Source organism: Mytilus trossulus, unplaced genomic scaffold, assembly GCF_036588685.1.
Source record: "Mytilus trossulus isolate FHL-02 unplaced genomic scaffold, PNRI_Mtr1.1.1.hap1 h1tg000085l___fragment_1__unscaffolded, whole genome shotgun sequence".
NCBI lineage: Eukaryota > Metazoa > Mollusca > Bivalvia > Mytilida > Mytilidae > Mytilus > Mytilus trossulus.
The window spans coordinates 264,646-290,436 of record NW_026963295.1 but is presented as its reverse complement, the minus strand read 5'-3'; the positions used below and the strand labels follow the sequence as shown (position 1 = coordinate 290,436).

Sequence of the window (25,791 nt, the reverse complement as noted above, 5' to 3'; positions counted from 1 at the left end):
ATTAATACATTTCAGTGTACACATAAATGAATCTTAGAGAATATATAGTTATATACTAGACTATTTCTTTCTTGTTTTTTTTTAAATGTATATATGACTTCTCAAAACTCAGAATAGAAAAGTGAGATTCAGATGCAGAAATTTAAATATCTTAGGACTTATTTCTTTCTTTTTTTAATACTTACACAATGTATATGTGGCTTCTCTAAAATGAATAGAAAAACAAGATTTCAGATTGTTGAAATTTGCATGATTTCAGATTGTTGAAATTTGCATGATAGTTAAAAACTTTTGATTATAAAGTAATTATTAATCAATCATATTAAAAATTATATAAATCATTGTAACTGAGTTTCAATGTTATTAGTATAAATGATGTATTGGCCTTAATTTGCCCCATTTATTTTTATTACAAAAAAAAATCATCAATAAGATCCAAAGAATTAAAAGCAAAAATAAAATTCAATTAGTTTTTCTCTCAAATCATGCATAATTCAGTAAAAAGTCAATAAAAGAGTATTTTCTTCCTGGTCTAAGCAAACTTTTAAAATAGAAGGGACATCAATTCTCCAATTCCCTTTCAAAATATTATGAATATAGAAAATTCAAAAAGCTTGAAAGAAAAGTTTAATTTTTTCATGTCAAAGTTTGTTCTAACCTCTGACAGCTCTATTAGGACTTGTTATTGCTTTGAATGGGTCAATCGAAAACCCCCCCAACAGATGTCAGAGTAATTTCAGACTACATGTTATGAAATGATGTGTCTATTATAATGATTGTATGGTAGTGACAAAAAAATCTAACAAGATTGATTTTAAGTTATATTGACTTGTTCATAACTTGGAGCAGGTTGGTCAGCAGGTGCAAAAAGCGTCAATTTTGACAATTTTTGTCATCCCTTTTCTTCACCCAGAAGACCCATGGATGCTGGTAAAGGTATCCAGCTGTAGCCTGCATGTAGAGTGGACCCTAGTGCATAAATTGCCCCAACAGTTGTTAGGTGGGAACCAATCTGATCTTGGTTCAGTAGTCTACAGACGGTCATTTGGACTAAAAATACAGAATTTCACGATTTTTTTGGATTTTTGACTTCAAATGCACCCAAAACCGGAAGTAGTCAATTCCTATGTGTATTTCAATAATAATAACAATCAGTAGTAATATCATATATGGCCTTGGGTTTGCACTTTTTTTTCTTCAAGTTTTATGCCTCTGAACTTCCTGTGTTAAAGACACAGATGTGAAGCCCACCTCTCCAGAAAACTGAGTTTCAGCCGATTTCAATTTTCCACATCAGTATTTGTGCTCAAAATACAACTTATACATGAGAAACATAAATATGGATATCCTCAGGTTGACAGTACATGTTTAACCTTTTAAAATAAGTATCATAAAGTGGACTTCTTAAAGTATGGAACACCATTGGAGCCAAATAACGGTTGTCTGGGTTGACAAATAAAACATTGACATGTATGGTCATCTCAAAGACATCTTTGGTAAATTATTTATATGTCTAGATTGACAAATAAAACATTGACATGCTTGGTCATCTCAAAGACATCTTTGGTAAATTATTTATATGTCTGGATTGACAAATAAAACATTGACATGTATGGTCATCTCAAAGACATCTTTGGTAAATTAATCATATGTCTAGATTGACAAATAAAACATTGACATGCATGGTCATCTCAAAGACATCTTTGGTAAATTATTTATATGTCTGGATTGACAAATAAAACATTGACATGTATGGTCATCTCAAAGACATCTTTGGTAAATTATTTATATGTCTGGATTGACAAATAAAACATTGACATGCATGATCATCTCAAAGACATCTTTGGTAAATTATTTATATGTCTGGATTGACAAATAAAACATTGACATGCATGGTCATCTCAAAGACATCTTTGGTAAATTATTTATATGTCTGGATTGACAAATAAAACATTGACATGCATGGTCATCTCAAAGACATCTTTGGTAAATTATTTATATGTCTGGATTGACAAATAAAACATTGACATCATACATCTTTGGTAAATTATTTATATGTCTGGATTGAAAAATAAAACATTGACATATATGGTCATCTTGAACTTATTTGGAGAATTATTTATTTTGTCTGGATTAATTAATAAAACATTGATCTTGTAGACATCTTTGAGAAATTTTATGGAATAAGACATTATATGATTCACCCCTCACCAATCATCCAAAAAACTTTTGATGAGGTTATTTTTAGTTGATTAGTAATACACGGATCAATAGTGTAAAATTTGGCATGTTTTTCTGCTTCCCCCATTCACTGACAAATATGATGCTGCAATCATGATTTATTATTTGTTTTCTGTTTTGATATGTTACAAATATTTTATGAGCTTTGATTGAAAATAAAGTATCTAGGATTATATTGTAAATTAGTCAGTAAATGTGAAATTTTATTATTGAATTAAAAGTAATGCTTTTATAATCTATGCTTTATTGCTCTTAAGAGGGGAACATATCATTTTGCTGGAGAACAAATATTTATAAAAGATCAATCATTACTAAATATTCCTGCAAGTATTACTGAAGATAAACTTAGATCTGGTGCCATTTTACCTCTGCTTTACAAAACTTTCGTATTTAGTGACCAGGCAGTCCATCCCATTCCTCCATATTATATCATATCTGATGAATTTAGTAAAGGTTTAAAGTTAATTTCACTTTTAATATCATATCTTGGGTATATAAATAAAAGAGACATAGAGCTGCAATTTTTAAGTCAATAAAACTGCATGCATTGCTGGGTCTTTGTCAATCCAATTTAAAAATTGATCTATCATCATCTTTCCTGTTTTCTGATGTATGGCAACATAGCACCATACTGAAGTGATGCAAGATTGCCTTTTAATTAGATTGGGTATCTGTCTTGGTGATGTCTTATTTTTTACAACTTCTTAGTTGGTAAATGTCGATTGGAGGATACAGAGTATGTATGGTGACTTGCAGTGGTGGATCCAGAAATTTTCATAAGTGGGGACCCACTGACTGACCTAAGAGGTGGCCCGCTCCTGTCAAGCTTCAGTGATTCCCTATATAAGTAACCAAATTTTTTCCCAAAAAGGGGGGGCCCGGGCCCCCTGGGCCCTCCCCCTGGGCCCTCCCCCCTAAATCCGCCTCTGCCTTGGACTTTCTGAGCTAAAATCCAGTGGTAAGACCTGTTCATTGTCTGTAGGAGATATATATATATACAAGTCTAAATTAAAAACAACGTTCAAACCTACGATTGTGTTGGATAAAAACGGCAATTTTTATATGTGTGCATGTAACAAATTTCCTTGTAGAACGGTCTAAATACAGCCAAAGACCAAAAGAGTGAAAAAAATATGTTATAACAAAACACATTTGACTAGCAGGTCAAACAACTGATGTTCTTAATGTAAATGCTGCTGACCACCATGGTGATTGCCCAATAAATTGATCACAAGATGTAACAAAATTATTCCTATATTTATTTAATAAGAAGTAAGAAAACAATAAATTTGCAGTAAAGATGGTAAACCGTAAACCACGACAAAAGCTGTTATATATATATATATATTAAAGTCTCCAGTCTGACTGGACACTACAGTAGGTGTATTTGTATACAGCCATGTCTAATGATTAAATAGACTGCCATGCTCTTTGCATGTGAAAGACTGTTGATAGGTTACTTATTCAGTGGTCTAGATTTGTAGGTCAAAATAAAGTAATTTGTTGTAGTTTCCTCTTATTTCAGATTAAGTATTTTCCAGATCATTGTCAGGGTTGACCCTGTGACCTTGCTAACTCAATAGATTTTGTTTTAATTTATCTTCATCCTGAATATACAAGATATATTTACTAAAGTAAACAACCCAGAGCGAATCAATCAAAACTTCTTTCAAGATTGTTTTTTATTATCTTCTTTGAAATTCTCATAGGACCTATAGGTTTCAAAGGTTAAGAACACCTTCATTGAGAAGTTTTACAACTTAGATGTTGTGTTCTGCTATTTGAATGATTTATGATCTTATTTTTTGTATTGATTAGTATACTTAGTAAAACACTCTTGGGATCTGTTATTTAGAATGGACTGTTTTAATACTGAAGATAATTGATTCGAAGTAATTGTATATATCTGTGTCCTGAAAATTTATTTACAATAAAGTAGACAGATGGTCTCTATTGGATTCATATAGCTTCTGTGCTGTTGTTATTTTCATGATTGACAGTTTTGCACATTTTTAAATATCAATTTCACATGATATTTCATGGATTTAACTTAGTAATAAATATAAAGTAACTTAATTTCATGCTTTATATATTTGTGTCTTGAAAATTTATTTAACAATAGAGTAGTCAGAATGTCTATTGGAGTTAATATATCTTTGTGTTTTTGTTAAATGTCTTGATTGACTGAATTTTACATTTTTTAAGCATTTTGAAAATATCAATATTAAATGATAATTAAAAGGATTCAGTCTAGGAAGTTATTGTATATATTTGTGTCTTGGAAATTTATTTACCAATAAAGTAAGTCAGAGTGTCGTCTCTATTGGAATTAATCTATCTCTGATATTGTTTTACATCCTGGTTGAAAGTGTTGCACATTTTTTGCTTATTTTGAAAATATCAATATCACATGATATTTATGAATGAAAAGGATTTAACTTTGTACATGAAGTAAAGGAAATATTTATATATATATATAATATATACAACTCGTCTAAACATCAGCCCAACAATGTTAGATCTGTAAATTTTGCTTTCGTATCTGTGTCTTAAAAATTTATTTACCAATAAAGTAAGTCGGAACGTCTCTATTGGAATTGGTTTATCTTCATTGTTTAAATGTTGTTATAGTCCTGATTGATTATATTGCAGCGTTGTACATTTTTTTAGCATTTCAAAAATATCAATATTACATGATATGGAAAGGATTTAACTCAGTAATAAATCGGAAGTTATGATTTGTTAAGGAACTACTTTATTACATCATAAAGATATGTAAGTACTTCTTGTTAGCCTTCAATACACTATAAGCATACCCTTTCACTTGATTATAACTCCACTTTAAAAAGAGCCCTGGGTAATTATTGCAATTACATTGTTGATGATCATTATTAATTATTCTCGAATAATACTGGTATTTGTGTTTTTATGCCTCACCTACGATAGTAGAGGGGTATTATGTTTCCTGGTCTGTGCCTCCGTTCGTTCGTTCATCCCGCTTCAGGTTAAAGTTTTTGGTCGAGGTAGTTTTTGATGAAGTTAAAGTCCAATCAAATTGAAACTTAGTACACATGTTCCCTATGATAGGATCTTTCTAATTTTGATGTCAAATTAAAGTATTGACCCCAATTTCATGGTCCACTGAACAAAGAAAAAGATAGTGTGAAGCTCAGGTTAAAGTTTTTGGAAAGTTTGCTATAGCTTGCTATTGCTGCTTTCCATAGCCATCGACCTCAAACTTATGGTGACAGATTATCGCCATTTATTCTGATCCGAGATAATTTAGTACTAGTACTAGTGTTTGAATTCTGAGTCTTGGAAGGTTCTTTTAAAATTTCGAGTAACTACTCATTTGACACAGCTTTATTAATAAAAAAGAATTGAATATTCACCGACGATTCAGATGAATTTAACTTCATTTTGAAATGCCATACGATGAAGAGAAAATCACAAGAAATCTACGCCAGATTGCGTCAGTTTCATTCATGAAAATTTCATGAATGAACATTTTCCGCTCTACTTTTACCTGTTTACTATGTACGTACGTAAACGTGTTACTAAAAGCCCGAGAGTATCGAAAAAAATCGGGAATGACTGATTAAAATGCGAGAGCAAGTTGTCATTTTGACTGCCAAGCCGTCAGATAATTGACAAGTGGTGATGTTTTGTTAAACAAAACACAGGTGATAGAATATAAAATACTTGATAATTGTATGTCTAATGTCTCATTAAGGGACGAGTACAGGTAAATACGGTACCACCGGCTTTCATACAAAAAAAAAATGCATTATTTTGTCGAAACATCGATCGAAATGTTTTGATGCCAAAAATCATTTGAAAACTGTTAATTCCGTTATTTAAACACATTCCAATGTGGATATAAGGGCCTTCACTCGTTCAGCATGCTAAAGTGGATCAAACTGACAGCAGAAAAACATCGACCCAACGTCAATTCTTCTTCAGTCTTCTTCCACATGATAATTTACATCATATCACCTCTGGTGTATTATCGCAAATTCGTATCATATAGCATCCGTATTAAAAGCAACCGAGTGTCAGCATCTACTTCATAGAATAGCATAGCTCAGGGTATGAAGACAAATGCTGTAGAAATGATTAAGGTTCATGAAATTATGATGATGTGTACCCTTTGACTTAAATGGCTGCATTTTCACATCAAAATTTATATAGATTACAGACAAACATGTGCATAGCATGCCCTATTTAAATAGAAATTCAATTGCTTTGTCATCCAAACACAGAGGCAATGATTACCATAATAATAATAATAATATATCAAACGAATGGCTTACAACAAAAATTCTATGAATCTAGCGTATATAAACTTTTTTTTCATTTGGTCATATTGCTGTTGTTATACTCCCACCGTATTGAGTTTTATCCTTCTTCTTCTGTTAGTATGTACATTCTTCCCTTACTTATGTACCTCTGTCACGGATATCCCAAAATTCGTTTCTGTTTTCTTACTTTAGTTTGCCTGAACCAAATTGTATGAAACTGATACGCAATGCTTAGTTATAACCACAATTCAAAAGTCAAGTTTGAATTGAAGTTGCGTATTTTTTACCATTCTATAGCGTTTAATGCTACGTTACAAAAAGAAAAGTTGCTGGAAATTTTAGTTTCTGTTCTCTAAGTATAGTTGTCTTAAACAAATGTTATGAAACTTATACACAATTCTCATTACCACAAACACTGATCAAGTTTGAATTTTAGTGGATTTATTTTTACTGCTCTAGGGTTGTGCCTTGTTAAATGGAACCAGATGCTACACAGGGCACATCTTTATACGACCGCAGAAGTCAAACCCTGAAGTTGAACAGTTGGGACAGTATGGACACAACATTCAAGCTTGATACAGCTCTGAATTTGGATCGCGATCAAATTGTTGACATAACAAATAGGTTTCTGACAGAAAACAAATGTCAAGATCTTACAATTCTATTGCACAATACTGTATAATTAGGATGAATACACAATGTTTATTAACCCATAATTCAGATCAAGTAAAAAAAATTGTATTGTCACATTTACAGTTCTTGAGTTTATAACGTTAATGCTAGCGAGGGCATCATTTGAGTCCCATGGACATGTTCCTTATTTTTGATAAAAGCCTATAATATAAATTCACTTTTTTTACAGTTGTATTGATTTAAGTTACTGTAACTATTTATAAGTAAGGATGCAGTATTTTTTGCAAAGTACCAATGCTATCCAAAAGAGTTCAAAGAATGAAAATGTATTAATAACTATAGGCCACAATAAAGGTTGTCAAAAATGAGAAATGTTTGTACCATATACATGTAGAAAGCTTTAAAAGGCCCCGCCGGATATGAAATATGTGGAACAATTCAAACAAACAAAAAACTTGCGTGTTAATTTACTAAAAACAAATATGAAGGACATAAACCAATAGAAAAATACTAATTCACAGGCCCTTGAAGTTGACATGGTACTTAAAAAAATTAACAGAGCTTTCTGAATGTATTTTTCATTATTTAAGATCTACAGCTTAAGGTTGTAATCATGAGAAAATATCAAAACTTTTTATGATAAACATAAAAAAGTGATTTTTTTTATCCTTACTGTTGAGCCAATGGTTTAGTTTAAAACATCAAAGCTGTGATGAAATACATATTTGAAATAATACACGTCTATAACCTTTTTGGAATAATACACAGCTACAGTTGCAAACTTTCCAGAGGTGCTATCCAGCACTTTGATTAGTCAAGGTAGTTTTTGATGAAATTGAAGTCTAATCAACTTGAAACTTAGTACACATGTTAACTATGATATGATCTTTCTAATTTTAATGCCAAATTAAAGTATTGACCCCAATTTCACGGTCCAGTGAACATGTAAAATGATAGTGCGAGATCCATGTACTATGGACATATTCTTGTTGTTGACTGCCATACAAATATAAATGAGTTAAAAACTTTTTAAAAAATATTGACGTTGTGCCTAAGATAGCAGATAGCATTATTTGATGTTGACAGACCACACCAGGGCCAGGAGAGGGAAAGATTTATAATTAGGGCTTATACTGTTATGAACCTTCACATATTCTGTATTTGTCTGTCCCAATACAATCATTTTTATAAGAGCCTGTATTTCATGGTCCTGTTTGAATGGTTTTACAATTGTAATTTTTGGGCCCTTTGTAGCTTGTTAATTGTTCAGTGTGAGCCAAGGCTCTGTGTTGAAGGCCGTACAGTGACCTATAATGGTTTACTTTTATAAATTGTTATTTGGATGGAGAGTTTTCTCGTTGACATTCACACCACATCTTCCTATGTCTATTAATTGCTGATTGCTGTTTGCTTTATCTGTCTTACTTTAATTTGTCATTTTGTAATTATAATGATATTTTTTTTGTGTTTAATTTTTTTTTATTTTGTCATGTTAGGGGCCTTCAACAGTGTGTCACTGTCAAATTGATGATATGAATTTTACTCATTGTTGAAGGCTGTCCAGTTGCCTATAATTGCTTAAATCCAGATAACTTCATCACTTTTAAATAAACTTCTCACTGGCAATCATACCTATGACATCTCCTTATATAATATTATATGTTTTTGGAATGTTCATTCATCTTTAAATTGAGCATGTATCTCAAAGTAAAGTTTTTGAATAAGCTCACATCAGCTTGAAACTTAACATACATATATATATATGATTATCAGATACAATCTTTTTCAAATTTAAACCAAATTGAAAATCTTTTATCACCCGCTTACAAACCTCTCACTCTAAATTTAATAGTATATATATATCTTTACATAGACTGACCTAGACCTTATAAGTATCATTGGATTTACTATTCAAATCAATTATAAATCTGAATTAATGGTCAAGTTGAATAATGATTAATTTTTGAAGCTTCATTTTGACCCAATAGATATTGACCATTTATCTTCAGACTAGCTATAGACCATGATTGTAAGAGCTTATTTGATTAAGTTAATGAACTATAGAAGTTAATACACATTATATGTTTGCTTGATTAATCGTCTGTCTGATTAATCGTCTGATTGATTAATCGTCTGATTGATGATCAGCGATTGTTGTGTTTTATTGGTGATTAGAAAACGACTTTCACTTCAAATAAATCACAGCCTCATTTGGAGTTTTTCTGATAAGATTGTTGTTAGTATAAAAACATTTGTACTTAAAATTTCCTTTTAACATGGTCGATAAAGCACTTTAGAATTGCTAACTTTATCAACTTCATAAATTTGTTTTTGTATCATACAATTGAATATTGGATAATTTGTTGTCCTGGGATAGAGATATTTCTTATGGTAGAATTATTTTATAGATACAATAATTACAGCATTATGTGTTAAGTGTGTAGGTAAAGATAGAATATTAAGTTCAAGTTTGCTTGTTAGATGAACAGTGAAGTCATTATAAGGTAAGGTAAACTAACCTCCTAAAATGTTCAGATAGAGCCACATTCACCTTTATCAACTGTCATGCATGTTTAGAGGCTTAAATTAAAAAACAACTACATGCAGCAGGAATTTAAATCTAACAGCAAGTTTTGGAAGAGCATTTTACAAGTATCCAGTTTGCTTTTGAATTAAGATTACACACTTAGAAGTTTTCTGTTTACAGCTTATTTCCTAAAGCATGTAGAGCAAGACTTTAGTTAGCTTATTTGCTTTATTTTTATAATGTACAATCATTAGGATAACACCCAATTTAATTCAAATATGATATATACAGGCAGGGACGTCTATATAAGTCCTAGATACAGGTTAAATATGTCTATATATATTGTTTAAAAATGTCAATCTTATTTTCAAAGCTTGCATAAACAATTATACATACAAAGCAAGCAGCTCAACCAAAGTTTTGCTTTACATGCATTAGGAAATTAGCTGTAATAAATTTAATAAGTTTAAATTAGTGCAGACCTAAAGCCTTAGGTACAGCATTTACAAAATCATGAAAAACACAACTGATACCTGAAGTTTTTATTAGTGCTGACAACAGACTTTTGGTTATAACATTTATATATCATAAAATACAATCATTTTCTTTTTGGCAGATGAATATAATCTTCAATAATACATACAAATTAACTATGATCATTGGAAAATTAGTTAACACTATATATAAGGTCTACCTCAGTTTTTATCTCTATAAGGAAGGGATGGTCCTGCCATTCTTATTAAATAAAAAGTTTGGTCATTGGCTGTAATGATCTTGCTTTGTCACAATTTTCTTAATTAAGTTATTTGAACACAGCTTATCTTAGCCCTCCTTATTTTGTCTGTAAAAGTAGCACACCCAATCCACAAAAAGTCATTTTTGTCAATTTCAAGACTTAAAGGAAATTCTACTCCTAAGCTGTAAACTTCCTGCCATAAAATAAGTTCTCCAGCAGAATTTAATACATGTATAGAACTATTAAAACACTCAGAAACTAAAATTATATCCTTAGAAGTTATTATCACACTTTCAGGATGAAACTTAATTTTCAGCTGATCATAGGGTGTTAAAGTGTACCACCCTTTATAGGTCCAATGGACCTGTCCCCCATAATTTAGCTTTACAACCCTCCCCTCCCATTCACTGTTAATTAAATCTACAACTACTATCTCATCATCGAGACTTCTGATTCTGTGAGGATAAGTTAATATTCTTTGATTGTTTTTATCCTGTTCAATAGTGTGTTGAATGTCACCATTCTCATTCATAACTATAAGTCTTCTTGTACTACCTTTTGGCCATGGTAGTGTTACAGGGTAAAACTCCACTAACCCTATTATAATCTGATTGTCTTTAGTTACATGCACGCTTAAAGTTTTCAAAGGAGAAAAGGACTTAAATGTCTCTAATTGTCCATCATTGGTATATAGTTTTAGATTGTTATATCCATCTGCTATAAGAATTCCCCCATCCTTTGTCTTTGCCATATCAATCACATACATCTGAATTTCTCTCTCTACTTTGATAGTATGATTTTCAAATCTGACTTTTTGCAACTTTTGACTAGAAGGGCTAGATATGAATGCAGTATTTTGATCACGCCCCAATACTAAACTTTTCACGCCTACAAGTTCACTTTCATAAGTATCCATAAGTTCAATGTCTGGATGTGTATAAAGTTCACCAAACAATAGTGGTCTTTCTAATTTTACCTGTATGTTGCTAGGAATAAACGCTGTTGCATTTGATTTCATTTGCATTGCTGAATACTTTGGAAATGGCTTATCTAAGTTTTTACTTGTATTGAAAATGTCTTCTGCTTTATGAGACTGAAGTGATTTGTTTATATTGTCCTTCCTATTTTCCATATCCATCTCGTTTTTTATAACATTAGAGATTTCTTCATTTATCATATTTTCAGATGGTTTCCACTTTGCTTCAAGTTCTTGTAAGAGGTCTTTAGCATGTTTTGCAATGGAGTCTTTCATTTCTTTTTCAGTCTTCAGTATTGCATCTCTTGCTTCTTGAAAATATATGTTCCCATCTGAAATCATCTTTTGAAGTTTGTCCTTTTTATATCTAAATAGCTCAATATAGATTTCAATTTGTTTTATTTGTTTCTTCATTTCAGAGAGAAGATCCTGATACACTTCATCTATAGCTTTATAATCATGTAGTTTATGAGTCTCCATTAAACACTTTGAACAAGCAGGCTCACTGCAATCTTTACAGAAAACAAAACACTTTTGTTTTTCATGGGTTGTACACCCCATGTTTTCAAGGTCGACTTTACGTACCGAAGTTGCAAAATCCTTTTCTTTAAAATCTTTCAAATTTATCATTTCATGTTCTTGAGATGTTTTAATTTTGCTATGTATCTTTGAACAGCACAGTTGGCATAGAAATAGTTCACAGTTTATACACTTCCATTTAATCTCTGATGATTCTTCACAGAATTGACACAGGGCTGGGGTCTGTGCTGTCCCCACAGACTCAGAAAATGCCATTTCTGTAACTTTTGAAATCAATAATAGGCTTTATAATCCACTTACTAAGAATAATTTAAAAATAGGTATCATTCTTCCCCATTGTAGGACAAGGTGACGCACTATGTTTCATAGATATATGTTATACAGATATGTATCATCCAAAAGTTTAAAGGTCTCTGATTATCATTACTTCAAATTTGGATGTTATCAAATTATATCAACATTTAAAGATAGATTAAAACGAGCTACAAAAAAAAAGTGTGTATAATAACTGTTGGGATATAAATTGTAATTTTGATTTTTTACGATTTTGAGAAAAATCCTGTTTAGTTTATATAAAATATTTCAAAATGCGAGTTCAAATTAGTGCATTTACAACTCTGTCACATTTTTTGCAAAAATAAAAACCTTGCAATTATAATTTCTGAATTTACAGTACATGTATTGTTAAAAAACGTCAAATAGTTTTGTTAAAGGGCCCTTAGCTAGTAGCCTAAGTTGTATAAAAAATAATCCTCTGAAGTAAACATTGAATACCTGAGTTTATATCCTTTTTGTCGAGCCTTTGACTTTAGTCGAAAAAGCGAGACTAAGCGATCCTACATTCCGTCGGCGGCGTCGGCGGCGTCAACAAATATTCACTCTGTGGTTAAAGTTTTTGAAATTTTAATAACTTTCTTAAACAATACTGGATTTCTACCAAACTTGGACAGAAGCTTGTTTCTGATCATAAGATAGTATCCAGAAGTAAATTTTGTAAAAATAAAATTCCATTTTTTTCGTATTTTACTTATAAATGGACTTAGTTTTTTCTGCTGGGAAACATAACATTCACTCTGTGGTTAAAGTTTTTAGAATTTTAATAACTTTCTTAAACTATACTGGATTTCTACCTAACTTGGACAGAAGCTTGTTTATGATCATAAGATAGTATCCAGAAGTAATTTTGTAAAAATAAAATTCCATAAATGGACTTAGTTTTTTCTGCGTGGGCAATTACATTCACTCTGTGGTTAAAGTTTTTAAAATTTTAATAACTTTCTTAAACTATCCTTGGTTTGCACCAAATTTGGACAGAGGCTTGTTTATGATCATAAGATAGTATCCAGATGCAAAATTTATAAAATAATAAATCCATTTATTCCGTATTTTACCTTTAAATGAACTTAGTTTTTCTGCAGGGAAACATTGCATTTACTCTGTGGTAAAAGTTTTTTAAATTTGAATAACTTTCTAAAACTATCCTGGGTTTCTACCAAACTTGGACAGAAGCTTATTTATTATCACAAGTTAGTAAATTTTGTATAAAGCTAACTCCATTTTTTCTGTATTTTTCTTTTAAATTGACTTAGATTTTCTTCCAGTTAACATTACATACAGTCTGCAGTTAAAGTTTTCAACACATTTATTAGATTCATTAACTGTCCTAGATTTTTACCAAACTTGGACAGAACCTTCTTACAATCATAGGATAGTATCAAGAGGAATATTTATATTGATTTTTTGCCTCATTTTTGTTGAGCCTGCGATTTACAGCAAAAGTAGGCGAGACACTGGGTTCCGCGGAACCCTTACAAATTTTTTAACTTTTTGAAGAAATTTTATATTCTTATTAAATGAGGAGATGAGGTATGATTGAAAAAATTATAATCCACCATAGTTTAAATGTAGTGATAGTTAGCTTTTTAAAGCCACAGTATGGCCTTCAAAAATGAGAAAAACCCATTCCAGATCCATTCCAGATAGGAATGGATCGATCATCTTTCAATGTATTCAGGGAATTCTTAGTAATGATATTAAAAAAGTTAACTTAATTTCTCTTAAAAGTTAATAGCTGAAAGTTGAAAGTTACATAAACTTTGTAAGAAGCTTCTTATTTGAAATTATTTTTATCAAGTCAAAGCTGGGAATTTATTTTCATTCAAGAAGTTTAATCAAGATCTTTTTCTCTTGTGTTCCTTTATATTGTATACAAAAAAGACTAAATAAAATGGTACCAAATTGTCTCTTTACAATCAATTTGATATTTAGAGTTGAGAGTGAAATAAACTCTGTCTTGAAGGCTGTATATATCCCATCAACAGTGTTTCTTTAACTTTGTATACACAAATGACTGAATACAATGGAACCAAATTGTCTTTTTAACATCAATGTGATGTTCAGTGTTAAAAGTGAAATAAACTCTGTCTTGGAGGCTTTATTATCCCTTGTGTTTCTTTAACTTCCTATACAAATATAACCGAGTACAAAATATGCAACCTGATATTGTCTTTTTACCATCAATTTGATGTTTAGAGTTGAAAGTTGGGAAACATAACTACAACAAGCTTAAGATTTTGAAGGCTTAATTATCCCTTGTGTTTCGATTACTGCCTATAAAAACATGAATAACTACAATGGAACCAAATTGTCCCTTTACCATCAAATTGAACATGTCTTAAAGGCTACATTATCCCTTGTGTTTTGAAATTCTTTACTTCCTATACAAGAATGACTAAATACAATGGAACCAAATAGCCTGGTCATCAGTAAAATTGACTATCAATATATAAACATTGTACATGATCTGTTTATACAGTAAATAATTCCTTGTTGAGATTAACAGCAGTCATTGATGTTAGATAAAGTCTACAATTTGAACATGTCTTGAAGGCTTTATTATCCCTTGTGTTTTCTTAACTTTCTATACAAAAATGACTAAATACAATGGAACCAAATTGTCCCTTTACCATCAATTTGATACTCAGAGTTGAAAGTTGAATTAAGTCTACAATATTCTCAACATCTTGGAGGCTGTATATATCCCTTGTGTTTCGCTTACTTCCAATACAAGAACGACTAAATACAATGGAACCAAATAGTCTGGCCATCAGTAAAATTGACCATCAATATATTAACATTGTACATGATCTGTTTATACAGTAAATAATTCCTTGGTGAGATTAACAGCAGTAATTGATCAATATTTTGTTTTTACAGAACCAAGTAGAACTAATTTAACATTTGCTTTCATGCAGACATGCAATGTTACGGTATTAAAGGCCAATATATATGTTAGAAAATGAGCTTTTGATTACATTAAAGATATTGGTAATTTTTGTTTTTATGATCAATCTTTTTAAGGCAAATTGAGGTGATTGGTGTCCAGTAAATCTCTTCTATTGCATGGTGATGTTGATAGATTCATATAAATATGTAGACAGAATGGGAAAGTTTTTTGAGTTATCTAGATTTTTTCAAGATATGAAACTATTATTCGGTATATACTTTGTTTAAGTTCTTATCCAAATTCTTTATTGTTTATCAAAAATTTCAGAGGAAAAGCATTAAGAGTTGTACTGTTGAAATCCATCAAAAGTAAGTAGAAAAAAAACGGATAACAACTATTATTGCACCTTGAGTGAACTATATATTGATGTTGTGATTGGGTTAACTTGGTCACATGGGGACCCCCTATGGAGCTCTAGGTATCAGTAGATTTCATATATAGGTATGATGATGTCTAGTCTACTAATAATGTCATCTATTTATGTTATTGTATTTTTATACAAAACTTTGCAGGGAAAATCCTGTGTGCAATAAATTTATTTTATAGTTCATAACTATATGAATCCTTAGGGGGTCAGTAGTAAACTATATAACTTATAGCATGTTTTCTCTTTACAGAAACATGGTACATCTATGAGAGGACCAAGACCAATCAAGCTTGATGCAGAGGTAAGATTCATGTTATTAGTAACTTAATTAAACAAAACAGGTCAGAGTTATTTTTAGAAAAATATACTTGAAATGTAAATAGATATCCATGAGGAGGACAAATTCAACAACCCATCCATACAACCAAAAGTCCTTTATAACCGACCTTACGTATGGGGTTTTCCGCACTGTGGATGCCCTTTAAAAAAATCACCATGCAGCAATTTAATTTCTCGATTTTTGTTTTAACTTGATAAGATGGATCAAATTTTACATATTCATGATGATTTATATTTGCGTCTTTCGTCTACTCACATAAATCATGTAAATTAGATTGCACCCAAAAAATAGTTGGTTTATAGTATGTCATCATAGTTATACAGATTATTTCAATCGCAACGCATATATATTCTAAATGTTCTAGCTGTTGTCATACATATGTGAAAAAAAAAGTAAAAAGTTTATACAAAATTTGTTTTTCTTTTAAAATATATCGATTTGAGAAGTTCTTGTTTTGTGATACTTCAGAACATAAAAGGAATGATATAAGATTTGATTTGTGAGATTAGATTGTAACACTTAAAAGATTTCATTGAACATTGCAATGAATGTTACTAAATCATTCCCACAGTTTTATTGGTTTGTTCTTTAAGTTTTAATGACGCTGAAGTGAAGTTGAAAACAAATTTTTAAGATCCACAATTGTTTTATGAGCTGATTATGAAATTTAGTGCTGGATTTGTATTTTGTATTAAAAATAAATTTGTATTAAAAATAAATTTAGATTTATTTTATTTTTTTTGTTTTGTATATTTTGAATTTGAAAAAGTATGGGCACGTAACATTTTATTTTATGGAGCTTTCAAACACGGAAGAGTTTTGTTACCATGGAAGATCAAAATCGCTCACGCCCGCTTGGTTATATAGTACCTATATCCGCTGTACAATGATACACAGTGTCAAAATTAGATAAAAGAAAGCTAGTCTGTTATTATTTTTTTTTAAATCATTACATCATCGAGTTGTCTATTTCGTTTAACATTGATAGACATGATAGATATTTCTTAGTTTCTATATATACATGATATATTTAAAATTCTTTCATTTGCAAATTTGGAGTTAATACGTTCTGAAAATTTTCACTTTCAAGGGACAAATAATATGAACAAAAACCCAAATGCTGAAATGACAAAAAAATCTATATAATATTTTGAGGAAAAAATAAAACAATTTCAGCAATTAATTATTTTGTCTATTTATAACTCCAATCAATATCTTTCAATTGACAAGCTTGACTGACAATTTCTCTATTTCTTTTAACAAGGATATTATTCTTTGGTTTGGGACATACTTTCCTCATACACAATTAAAAGAGAACTGATGCATCCAGTTATATTATATTTCTGTCTTGAATAAACAAACAGTTAAAGATTTCTGATATTTGAGCAATGATTTAATTACAGTAATAAAGATTTCTGATTTCTTTATATTTATTTTCCATCTCAGTGTATTGATTGTAAAAAATGTTTTGTTAGACTGTTTTTACCAATTGCAAGTTGTTATTTCATTTGATTTTTCAGAAAGCTGATTTAAAGAAAAATATCATTTGTTTTAATCAATTTTTCTCAGTGCATACTGTAGTAATCTAAGTTTATATACCAGTATATATACTTTATTATCTTAACTCAGGCTTAAGCTTTATGGCTCATTGGGGTAAACAAGAATTAACAACATATAACTGCAATGAAGCAGGTTTATTGATGAATTACCACACTCATACTTTTTAACTTGTGATGTATTCATATCAGAGAATATTTTTTTTTTTAAATATCTCTTGATAGAATATTATATAGACTGACCTATTACAATTTGTTAATTTAAAACCACTTACTTTGTGTAAAAGAAACAACTATGGGTTATTAAACACATATTAAATATAAATGGATTTTATTATATTAAGTGGGGTCTGGATGGCAGAGTGATCTAAGTTGCTCATCAATAGCAATCTATAGAGTGTCAACACTGAGGTTGTTACACCTGCTACATGCAGAGTTTGAACCCTGGCTGTGGCAGGTGTATTAGACTTTGACCTTCATTGACTATGATTCTGAAGGTTGTGGTTCTCTCCAGGCTCTCAGACTTCACTGCCACAATATAGCTGATATCAAAGTCCAGTTATTTATTGGTACATGAAATTGCCCAAAAAAAATATCTTCATTTTCGTTCCTTTCAGTATATAATATTTATTTACTTATAAACAGACAAAATGATGGAAATCGGTTTCGCTTCACTGTCATCAACTTGAATAGTTGAATTGTCCTTTCATTAAAACTATTGCAATATTTTTCATGTTTTTGAAACAATAACAAAAATACTTGTCTTTGCAGGAACAAGCCAAAATTGCCAAGTTGGGGCTGGAGATGAAATTAATCACATCTGAGATGGATGCTGAAACAGATAAGTGGGAGGAGCCAGACAATGACATTGTCAAACGTGCCAAAAACATGTCAAGCATGGCATTTTCAATGTATCTATTTACAAGAGGGGAGGGGCCATTGAAAACAACACAAGATCTGTTTGTACAGGCTGAATATTTCTCAGAAGAAGGATATAAACTGTATAAATCTGTCAGGGAGTTTGTTGATAGGGTAGGTTCAATGACATTTTTTTTAGGTAGAATATAATTAAGGTAGAGTAAAGGGTTTGCATACCATTGACATTGTTTTTACTGAAAATTAAAGCTGTATAAATCTATTAGGGAGTATGTCGATAGAATAGGTTTAATAAAGACTTTATAGGATATAAACTGTATTTATATTTGGTCCGAGACCACCATTGTCGTCCCTTGATTTTCGTTGTTCACAAATATAGTCCCTAGTGTTGTCAGTGGGTTACTTGCCATTAATTTTTATACCACTTCCAAATTTATTTCTCCATGTTTAATGCCTCAAATTGCAAGTAGGGGGATGAAATTACACTGTAAAATAATTTGGGTCCAGAATTTTTAAGGAAAGTAGTGATTTGGTCCAGCTGAAAAAGGTTTAAAATTAGCACTTCAGAAGCTGTCAAAAGATTTCAAGACGCCCTAAACATACAATGGTCCATATTTTGAGTTAGAGCCGATAAAGTTTCAATAATTTTGATATAATTTTTCCCAAAAGTATTGCAACACACTGTAAAAGTTTCTTTGAGAAAGCGCAGGTGGGATTTTTTTTATTTTCATTTATGTTCTAAAAGAAAAGCACTACGAAATAATTGTGTTCTCGGACCATTTGGCTACTTTACAATGGCAATGTAAATGCCTGAATGCATTGACAAACCAATTTTGTTATCATTCATTTGGAATTAGCTAGGGACTTACCTATTTCAGTAAAACAGAAAAAAACTATGAATTGATCACCTCACCTGCAGGGCATCAATCAAAATCCATGAATTGTGAAAGTGTTTATAATGTGTAAGAACATCAAGCCCTTACAAATAGGTGAAATATATTATGTGGAGGGCACTGTTTTTCACATCCATGGCTTATCAACTTCCTGTTTATCCAATGAATATAAGCAGATGTAATATTGTTAGCAGTTGCTCTGAGTTCAATTTGTTTAATGTTGTAACTACAGGTACCAGTTGTGCACACAGAAATGAACTGCTTTCTTGTTTTATTTGTTTACATGTGTATATATTGTTATAACAGGTACCAGTTTGTGCTCACAGGGATGAACTGCTTTCTTATTTCATTTGTTTACATGTGTATATATTGTTATAACAGGTACCAGTTTGTGCTCACAGAGATGAACTGCTTTCCTATCTTGAGAAGATCCCTCCCTCCTGTCAACAACTACACTCAACATTGAAAATCTCTACTGTGGGTAAAGCAGCTACATTCAGCAAGGTAAGACTCAGAAATAATTCTTTTAGTTTGAGCAGATCTGAAATGTAGATAAAATGAAACCTGTCCAAACCGAATCTTGCATAAACAGAAAACCTATCTCAACCAAACATGTTATCAAGTCAAGTCATATAAAATTTTATGAGTTATTAACCCAATTTAACCAAACATTTGACAAAATCAAACAATCAAACAATACATGTATGTGCTTTAGTCCTGATGAGGTTTGGTTTAGACAGGCTTCACTTTACAATATTTTAATATGCAAATAGATACAACTTTATGCACCAAATACTGTGAATTCAGAAATATTGCATGCAATTTTGTTGTTGCTATTTTTGGATAATTGACACAAATTGAGTTTAATTATTGCAATTTTAGGAAATGCTGCATACATATAGTGTTTCAGTTGTATCAATATTTAAATGTCAATTCAATTTAAATGAGGACACCTATCTCATTGCAATGATTACCATAACATACTTCAAAAGTATCTACATGTTAAGTTCATATTAAAATAGATAAATTGTGAGTTATATTATACTGTAGTCATATATCCAAAGATAGCAAATTTTGATACAAGTGACACAGTGAAATCTCGTAAGAATTTATCAGACTAGTATAGCTTAAGGTTAATTAAATTAATAAAAATGTGTACTGATGAAAACATCAGCAAGCTTCAAGTCAGGAAAATAAGGTGTCTCAAGGTCTACAAGTGTATTGTAGATAAGGCGGTACACTTTTGCAAAAGTCTTTTCTGAATCTGTACAATGCTAGCTAGTGAGTAATTGATACCTAACAATTGTTCTTCTTCAATTTTTAAGGTTGATGGTGCTATTCAAGAAACAAAGAACTTGATGAATGTCATTGCTAAAGTTGTCACTACATCATTCATATGTGCTACAAAGGTAGGATTTCTAAAAATGTAATGCATTCTGGGTAATATTTTAAAAGCACACGCCAAAACACAGTGGTTATAAAAATCCTATACCATGGGAATTTAATAGGACACACAATTTTATTTCACATGTCCCAACCACTGCAGTTTTAACCTTGTCTGTCTGTGTATCTGCCTGTCTGCTTGTCCCAACATAAGTTTCTGTTCTTTTTTAGGTATAAACCAAATTTAATGAAACTTTTACACATTGCCTATTACCACCAATTCAATAATTCTTGAGTTATGTCCCTTTGTACATGAAAAATTTATCAGATTAGCAATTTCCACAATGGAACTTTATTTTACCTCAACCAAACACAGATCAAGTTCGAATTTGATGTGTGTCAATTTCCCCATTCTCAATAGTAATATGTAGTATGATGATCTATGATTACCAATGAGACAACACTCCATCAGTGGAAAAGTGAATTTGAATTAAGGTTCATCATAATGAATTGAAAAATATGACCGTGTTTATACCTCAAAAATTACTATGAGTACAGACAAACTGGTACATCCTGGAAAGTTTTAAGGCATGGCAGGAACTAGATATATAAAAGTTATATGAAGTCTACGTTTCAGAAAATTAAAAACTTACCTGGATTTTGATGTCCATTTTTTTTCCAGTCTGCAGAATAGAGCAAAATAAACAAACACCCGAGTTTCATTTGATACGGTCCACTCAATTACACAGTTTAAACCTGTTATATCACCTGTTGTTTACAGGTGTCTATTGTCCATCTATTGTCCATTTAAATCAATACTACTCACAACATTGATTATATGAGGGGAACTTCTCAATCGTTTTCACTTCTTAGTTAATTTTTGCACCTTCTGCAGGAACGAAAAAAAATGGATAGCAAAATCTAGAAAAGTTTATAATTTTCTGAAACATAAAATGCATTTAAAATTTATATATCTAGTTCCTGCCATCCCTTAAAACTGTTGCAGGTGTATAGGTTAGTCTGTACTCAGAGTAAAATTTTGGGTGTAAATACGGCCATTTTAGCCAAAAGGTTATGATGAACCTTAAGTTGGCTTCACTTTCACATTTTCACTAATCAATTGGGACTTGTTAACATCATAGAGTCTTCATAATCTACTTTAACAAACTAATTTTTTCTGTATAGCAATAAAGGATTAAATTTTAAAAGTACCTCAAAAATGTGACTACCTCTTGGCAGAATTGAGATTTAGAATGATATTATGTGATGGGGGAGGGAAGTATTTGAATACATTGTATGGCAATATAATATTTCCAACAGAAAGTAACCAAAGGTTAGCGTGCAATAAATTCCTTTATTGCACTAGTGCAATAATTCTTCAAAATTCATGACGTTTTCAACGACAAAACCTCGGTTTAAACCAATTTTTACTTTCAAATATTATATTGCTATACAATAAAAGGGTTATTGCATGAATATGGGGGAATACTGTCCCTCATAGAACATATATTGCACTTGCAAGCTCGTGCAATATAAAATCTACTTGGGACAATATTCCCTAATATTCATGCAATAATCCTAGTATAACACAAGTGAGAGATAAAATAACCATTTCACAATAAACAAACAAAATTTATAAGTTGGCATATTTCTTTTCCACCACTTATACAAAATGGTGTATAACAAGCTGCAGGAATGAAATCACTTAAGACAAAATATAAACTAAACTTGTTGCACAATTACAACCCACAATTAGATGTACACATGAATAATAAATGTTGTAAGGACAAGAATGTATTCTGATAAAGTACATTAAACAATGAGGATGTTAATTATAGAGCATATAAATCAATACACCAACACAAAATTGTCTACACTTTGAATTTTTAGAAAAACAATATATCTGGATTCTACCATTTTTAGCATTTTCAAAGTAAACAGGCTATTATTTGAACTTGGAATCATTTTTAATTATGGAATTAGCATAATTTCTTGTGCTGGAAATTTTTTAATAAATTCCATGGTTATTTTTTATCATAATGATTTGATCAGTGCATAACACTTTCCACACAATGTATTTTGTATAGATAGTGTTATGCGCGGCACATTACATTCTATAGAAAAGGTACTATCTTCTTTGTAATAGAAAGTGTTGTGAGCAGCATAGAACATTAAAGTACAGAATATACATGGAATTTATCAAAAATTTCAAGCACAAGAAATTATGCAAATTCCACTTAATAGCCTATTAGTACTATATTTATGTTGTAGTGCTGTATGTGATAAATTCATTGCTATGACTTTGTAAAGAAAAGCAGCTTTAAAAGCATCAGTTCTTTATTTCTTTTTTTTTCCAAGCATGTAAGGGATTTTGAGTTTATACAAATCATTAGACTAAACCCCTAGCTTTTCTTGGTATTGTTTCTTATTTTCTAAGATGTCCATTGTCTTTTGTAGTATAGTATAGACTATCGTAGATCCCCAGGAGGTACAAGACGATGGAGGACGTCCTACGAGAACAGATCTAGTAGTGACAGTGAATCGATGCACAGCAGTACACAATCAGATGGTCTTAACAGAAGTTCATCATCAAATAGACAGTTCTCAAGCAACAATAGTCTGGAAAAAGAATCTTAGCACTAGAATCTTAGAGCTTATGTTAGTTGTGATTATAAATGTATGTCATAAAACTACACTCAGTTATATGCCTGGAAAATTAGTCCTGAATTGAATTTAAACGGTTGATTTCTGGTTATGAGAATGATAATTGTAGTGGAAAATTTTATGACAACTGAGAGCTGTTCCATAAAAACATACATGGAACCTAGGGCAGGTGCGTAAAAATCTTAAGTATGAGGAATCAAATATTTTTTGGTAAAATTGTAAATTTAATTTGTAAAATGTGTAGGTTTATTTCCTACTTTCAAAATTCTTTCCCTAGTAACATCAAGGGGTACAATCAAAATCACGTGATGGATATACACACACCGGAAGTTACAGTCGAACTCGCCCCTTGAAAGGTTAGTAGTTGCATTTTCTTGTTTATATCAATTAAATTTGGATTAATAAGTGGGCACAGCGAATGTCGGATAGTATGTAGTTTTAAAATACACAATTGTTTTGATAGAGAGCGTGCAGTTATTGCAAACACTTCTACACAGTTCCAAATTTTCGACGGATAACTGTGTCGAAGTGTTAGCATTAACTGCACGCTTTCCAGCAAGGATAATTGTGTATTTCAAAACTAGATAGTATCCGATATTCGGTGCACTACCTTATTTATTAAATTGTATTGATATAAACAAGTAAATACGACTACTTACCGTTTAAGCGGTCTGCTCGACTGTAACTTCCGGTGTGTGTATATCCATCACGTGATCTTGATTGTACCCCTTGAACATAAGGTTTTAACAGTCCTTGTGTCCAAGCTGCTATTCAATGAAATATGATTTTAGGCTTTTCTTTATTATGTTTATTATGTTCACACCAAAACTATTTTATCAGGGTGTGAAAAAAAATGTTTGAAATGTGATAAGTCCTGTTTCATACCATTTTTTCAAGTAAAAATAGATGCTTTTAACAGAAAGTGTAATATAATGGATGAAAATGTGTAAATATAATTGAATTTTTTTTATTTATATTTAGTGTCTGTATCAAGAAAATACTCCAAAAGATTGTATGTATCTATATTTAATTGGGTTTTGGAAAGGAAAAATCTGTTATTAATTTTATTTTGGGATGTATGGTGGGCGGCTGTAAAACAGTGTCCATTCATTAACATGAAAACTCTTTGACGTAATCTTTTCAAATTAAGATATGTTGTTTCCTATGACTTAATGAAGATCAAGTTTGATATTCAAAGCTTAAGCCTTTCTCGTTGTTGAGTTGTAGATCTTTCAGTAGCAAAAGAGATTCTTGTTATATGATTTATTTATATTGAGTTATTTCCCTTTGAATTAAGTTATCAAACTGACCGTAAAAGTCTAATCTAATGATCAATTCATTTCATTACATTGTGTTAAAAAATGCAAGTTCCAGTTTATAACTTATTGATAGAATAAGGTTGTATTTATTTTCTACCTCTTTTTTTCCTGTGTTGAAACTCTATGATATGCATGTGATTTATTGACACATTTAAAGATTCTAATGAGCTATTTCTAGTGCAATTTTTTTTAATCAATTTCTGGCTATTCTATTTGAATGAACGGGGTAGGGTAGCTCTTGGAATTGTTTTTTTTTTACCTGAGTAGGGGCTATTAATGATTGTATGTTCATTTGTTGAATGTAAAGTTTCAAAAGTTCCCCTTTCACAATTCTAGATTGCATCAAAATCTTTTCCAGTGACTAGTCTGAAGACCAACATTCAGACATTTTTTTTATTTGTCTAAAAGTGTAAAAAGTTTAAAAGTTCTTACTAGTCTGATTAAAATTTCACTTATACTGGTCTCCAGACAAATGGCTAGCAGTGCAGACTGCCATCCCATCTATTTTAATTGAATTGAGCTCTTTGATAGTAGAAAATGTTTTGTTATTGGTTGAGTCATTGCTTTACATGCTACCTGAAGAAAAAAACATTTCAATGGTATTTTTTAATAGATTGAATATATTTGACAGGACTGTTTTTTGCTTTTGTTTTCTCTGAAATCCATTAATTGTAATGCATGATATTTCTATGCAAAATATTTTTTGTAAAGTGTCATCTGATTGGCCAGCATCACATAAACATGATAAATAAGGATTATAATTCTGAAATGTGTTTTCTTGACACTCCCTACCTTTCTACATTGAAATGAAGGCAGATCATACTATTCCAGCATAGAATCTGGACCTTGTTTTTAATGGGTTTTTTTCAGAAATTTCTGTTTAAGTTCTTTTGAATATACAGGTATATATTATGATTATAAATTTATTCAATGATGACATTCAAGTTCATGCTTTTGTTTTCTTTACCTGAATGCTGGTTTTGGGGTAAACATTTTTGTAATCTTCTTAAAAGGATAATACTTTTAGACATTTTTTTTATCGAAATTATGACTTATTTATTGTAATATTATTTTAACATGTTTTTAATCATTTATAAAATCAAGATCAGTATATTATGGTTGTAATGTGAAGAGTTTTGTATTTTATATTAGA

The 25,791-nt window shown here is 30.8% G+C and overlaps 2 protein-coding genes across 2 annotated transcripts in view; one reads left to right on the top strand and one right to left on the bottom strand.

The window, feature by feature from the left end:
* LOC134699818 (alpha-catulin-like) overlaps positions 1–23,547 on the top strand; it is a 41,325-nt gene extending 17,778 nt beyond the window's left edge. The window contains exons 9-13 of the mRNA XM_063561231.1: positions 15,858–15,908; positions 18,275–18,535; positions 19,654–19,776; positions 20,598–20,681; positions 23,113–23,547. Of these exons, the coding sequence (XP_063417301.1) occupies positions 15,858–15,908; positions 18,275–18,535; positions 19,654–19,776; positions 20,598–20,681; positions 23,113–23,292 (699 nt within the window). The 3' untranslated portion in view covers positions 23,293–23,547. The remainder of the gene's footprint in view (positions 1–15,857; positions 15,909–18,274; positions 18,536–19,653; positions 19,777–20,597; positions 20,682–23,112) is intronic.
* On the bottom strand, positions 10,320–12,313 carry LOC134699745 (uncharacterized). The gene has a single exon (XM_063561174.1). It carries the CDS (start codon positions 12,207–12,209, stop codon positions 10,500–10,502), a length of 1,710 nt encoding a protein of 569 aa, XP_063417244.1. The 5' UTR covers positions 12,210–12,313; the 3' UTR covers positions 10,320–10,499.
* Positions 23,548–25,791: the final 2,244 nt, after the last annotated feature.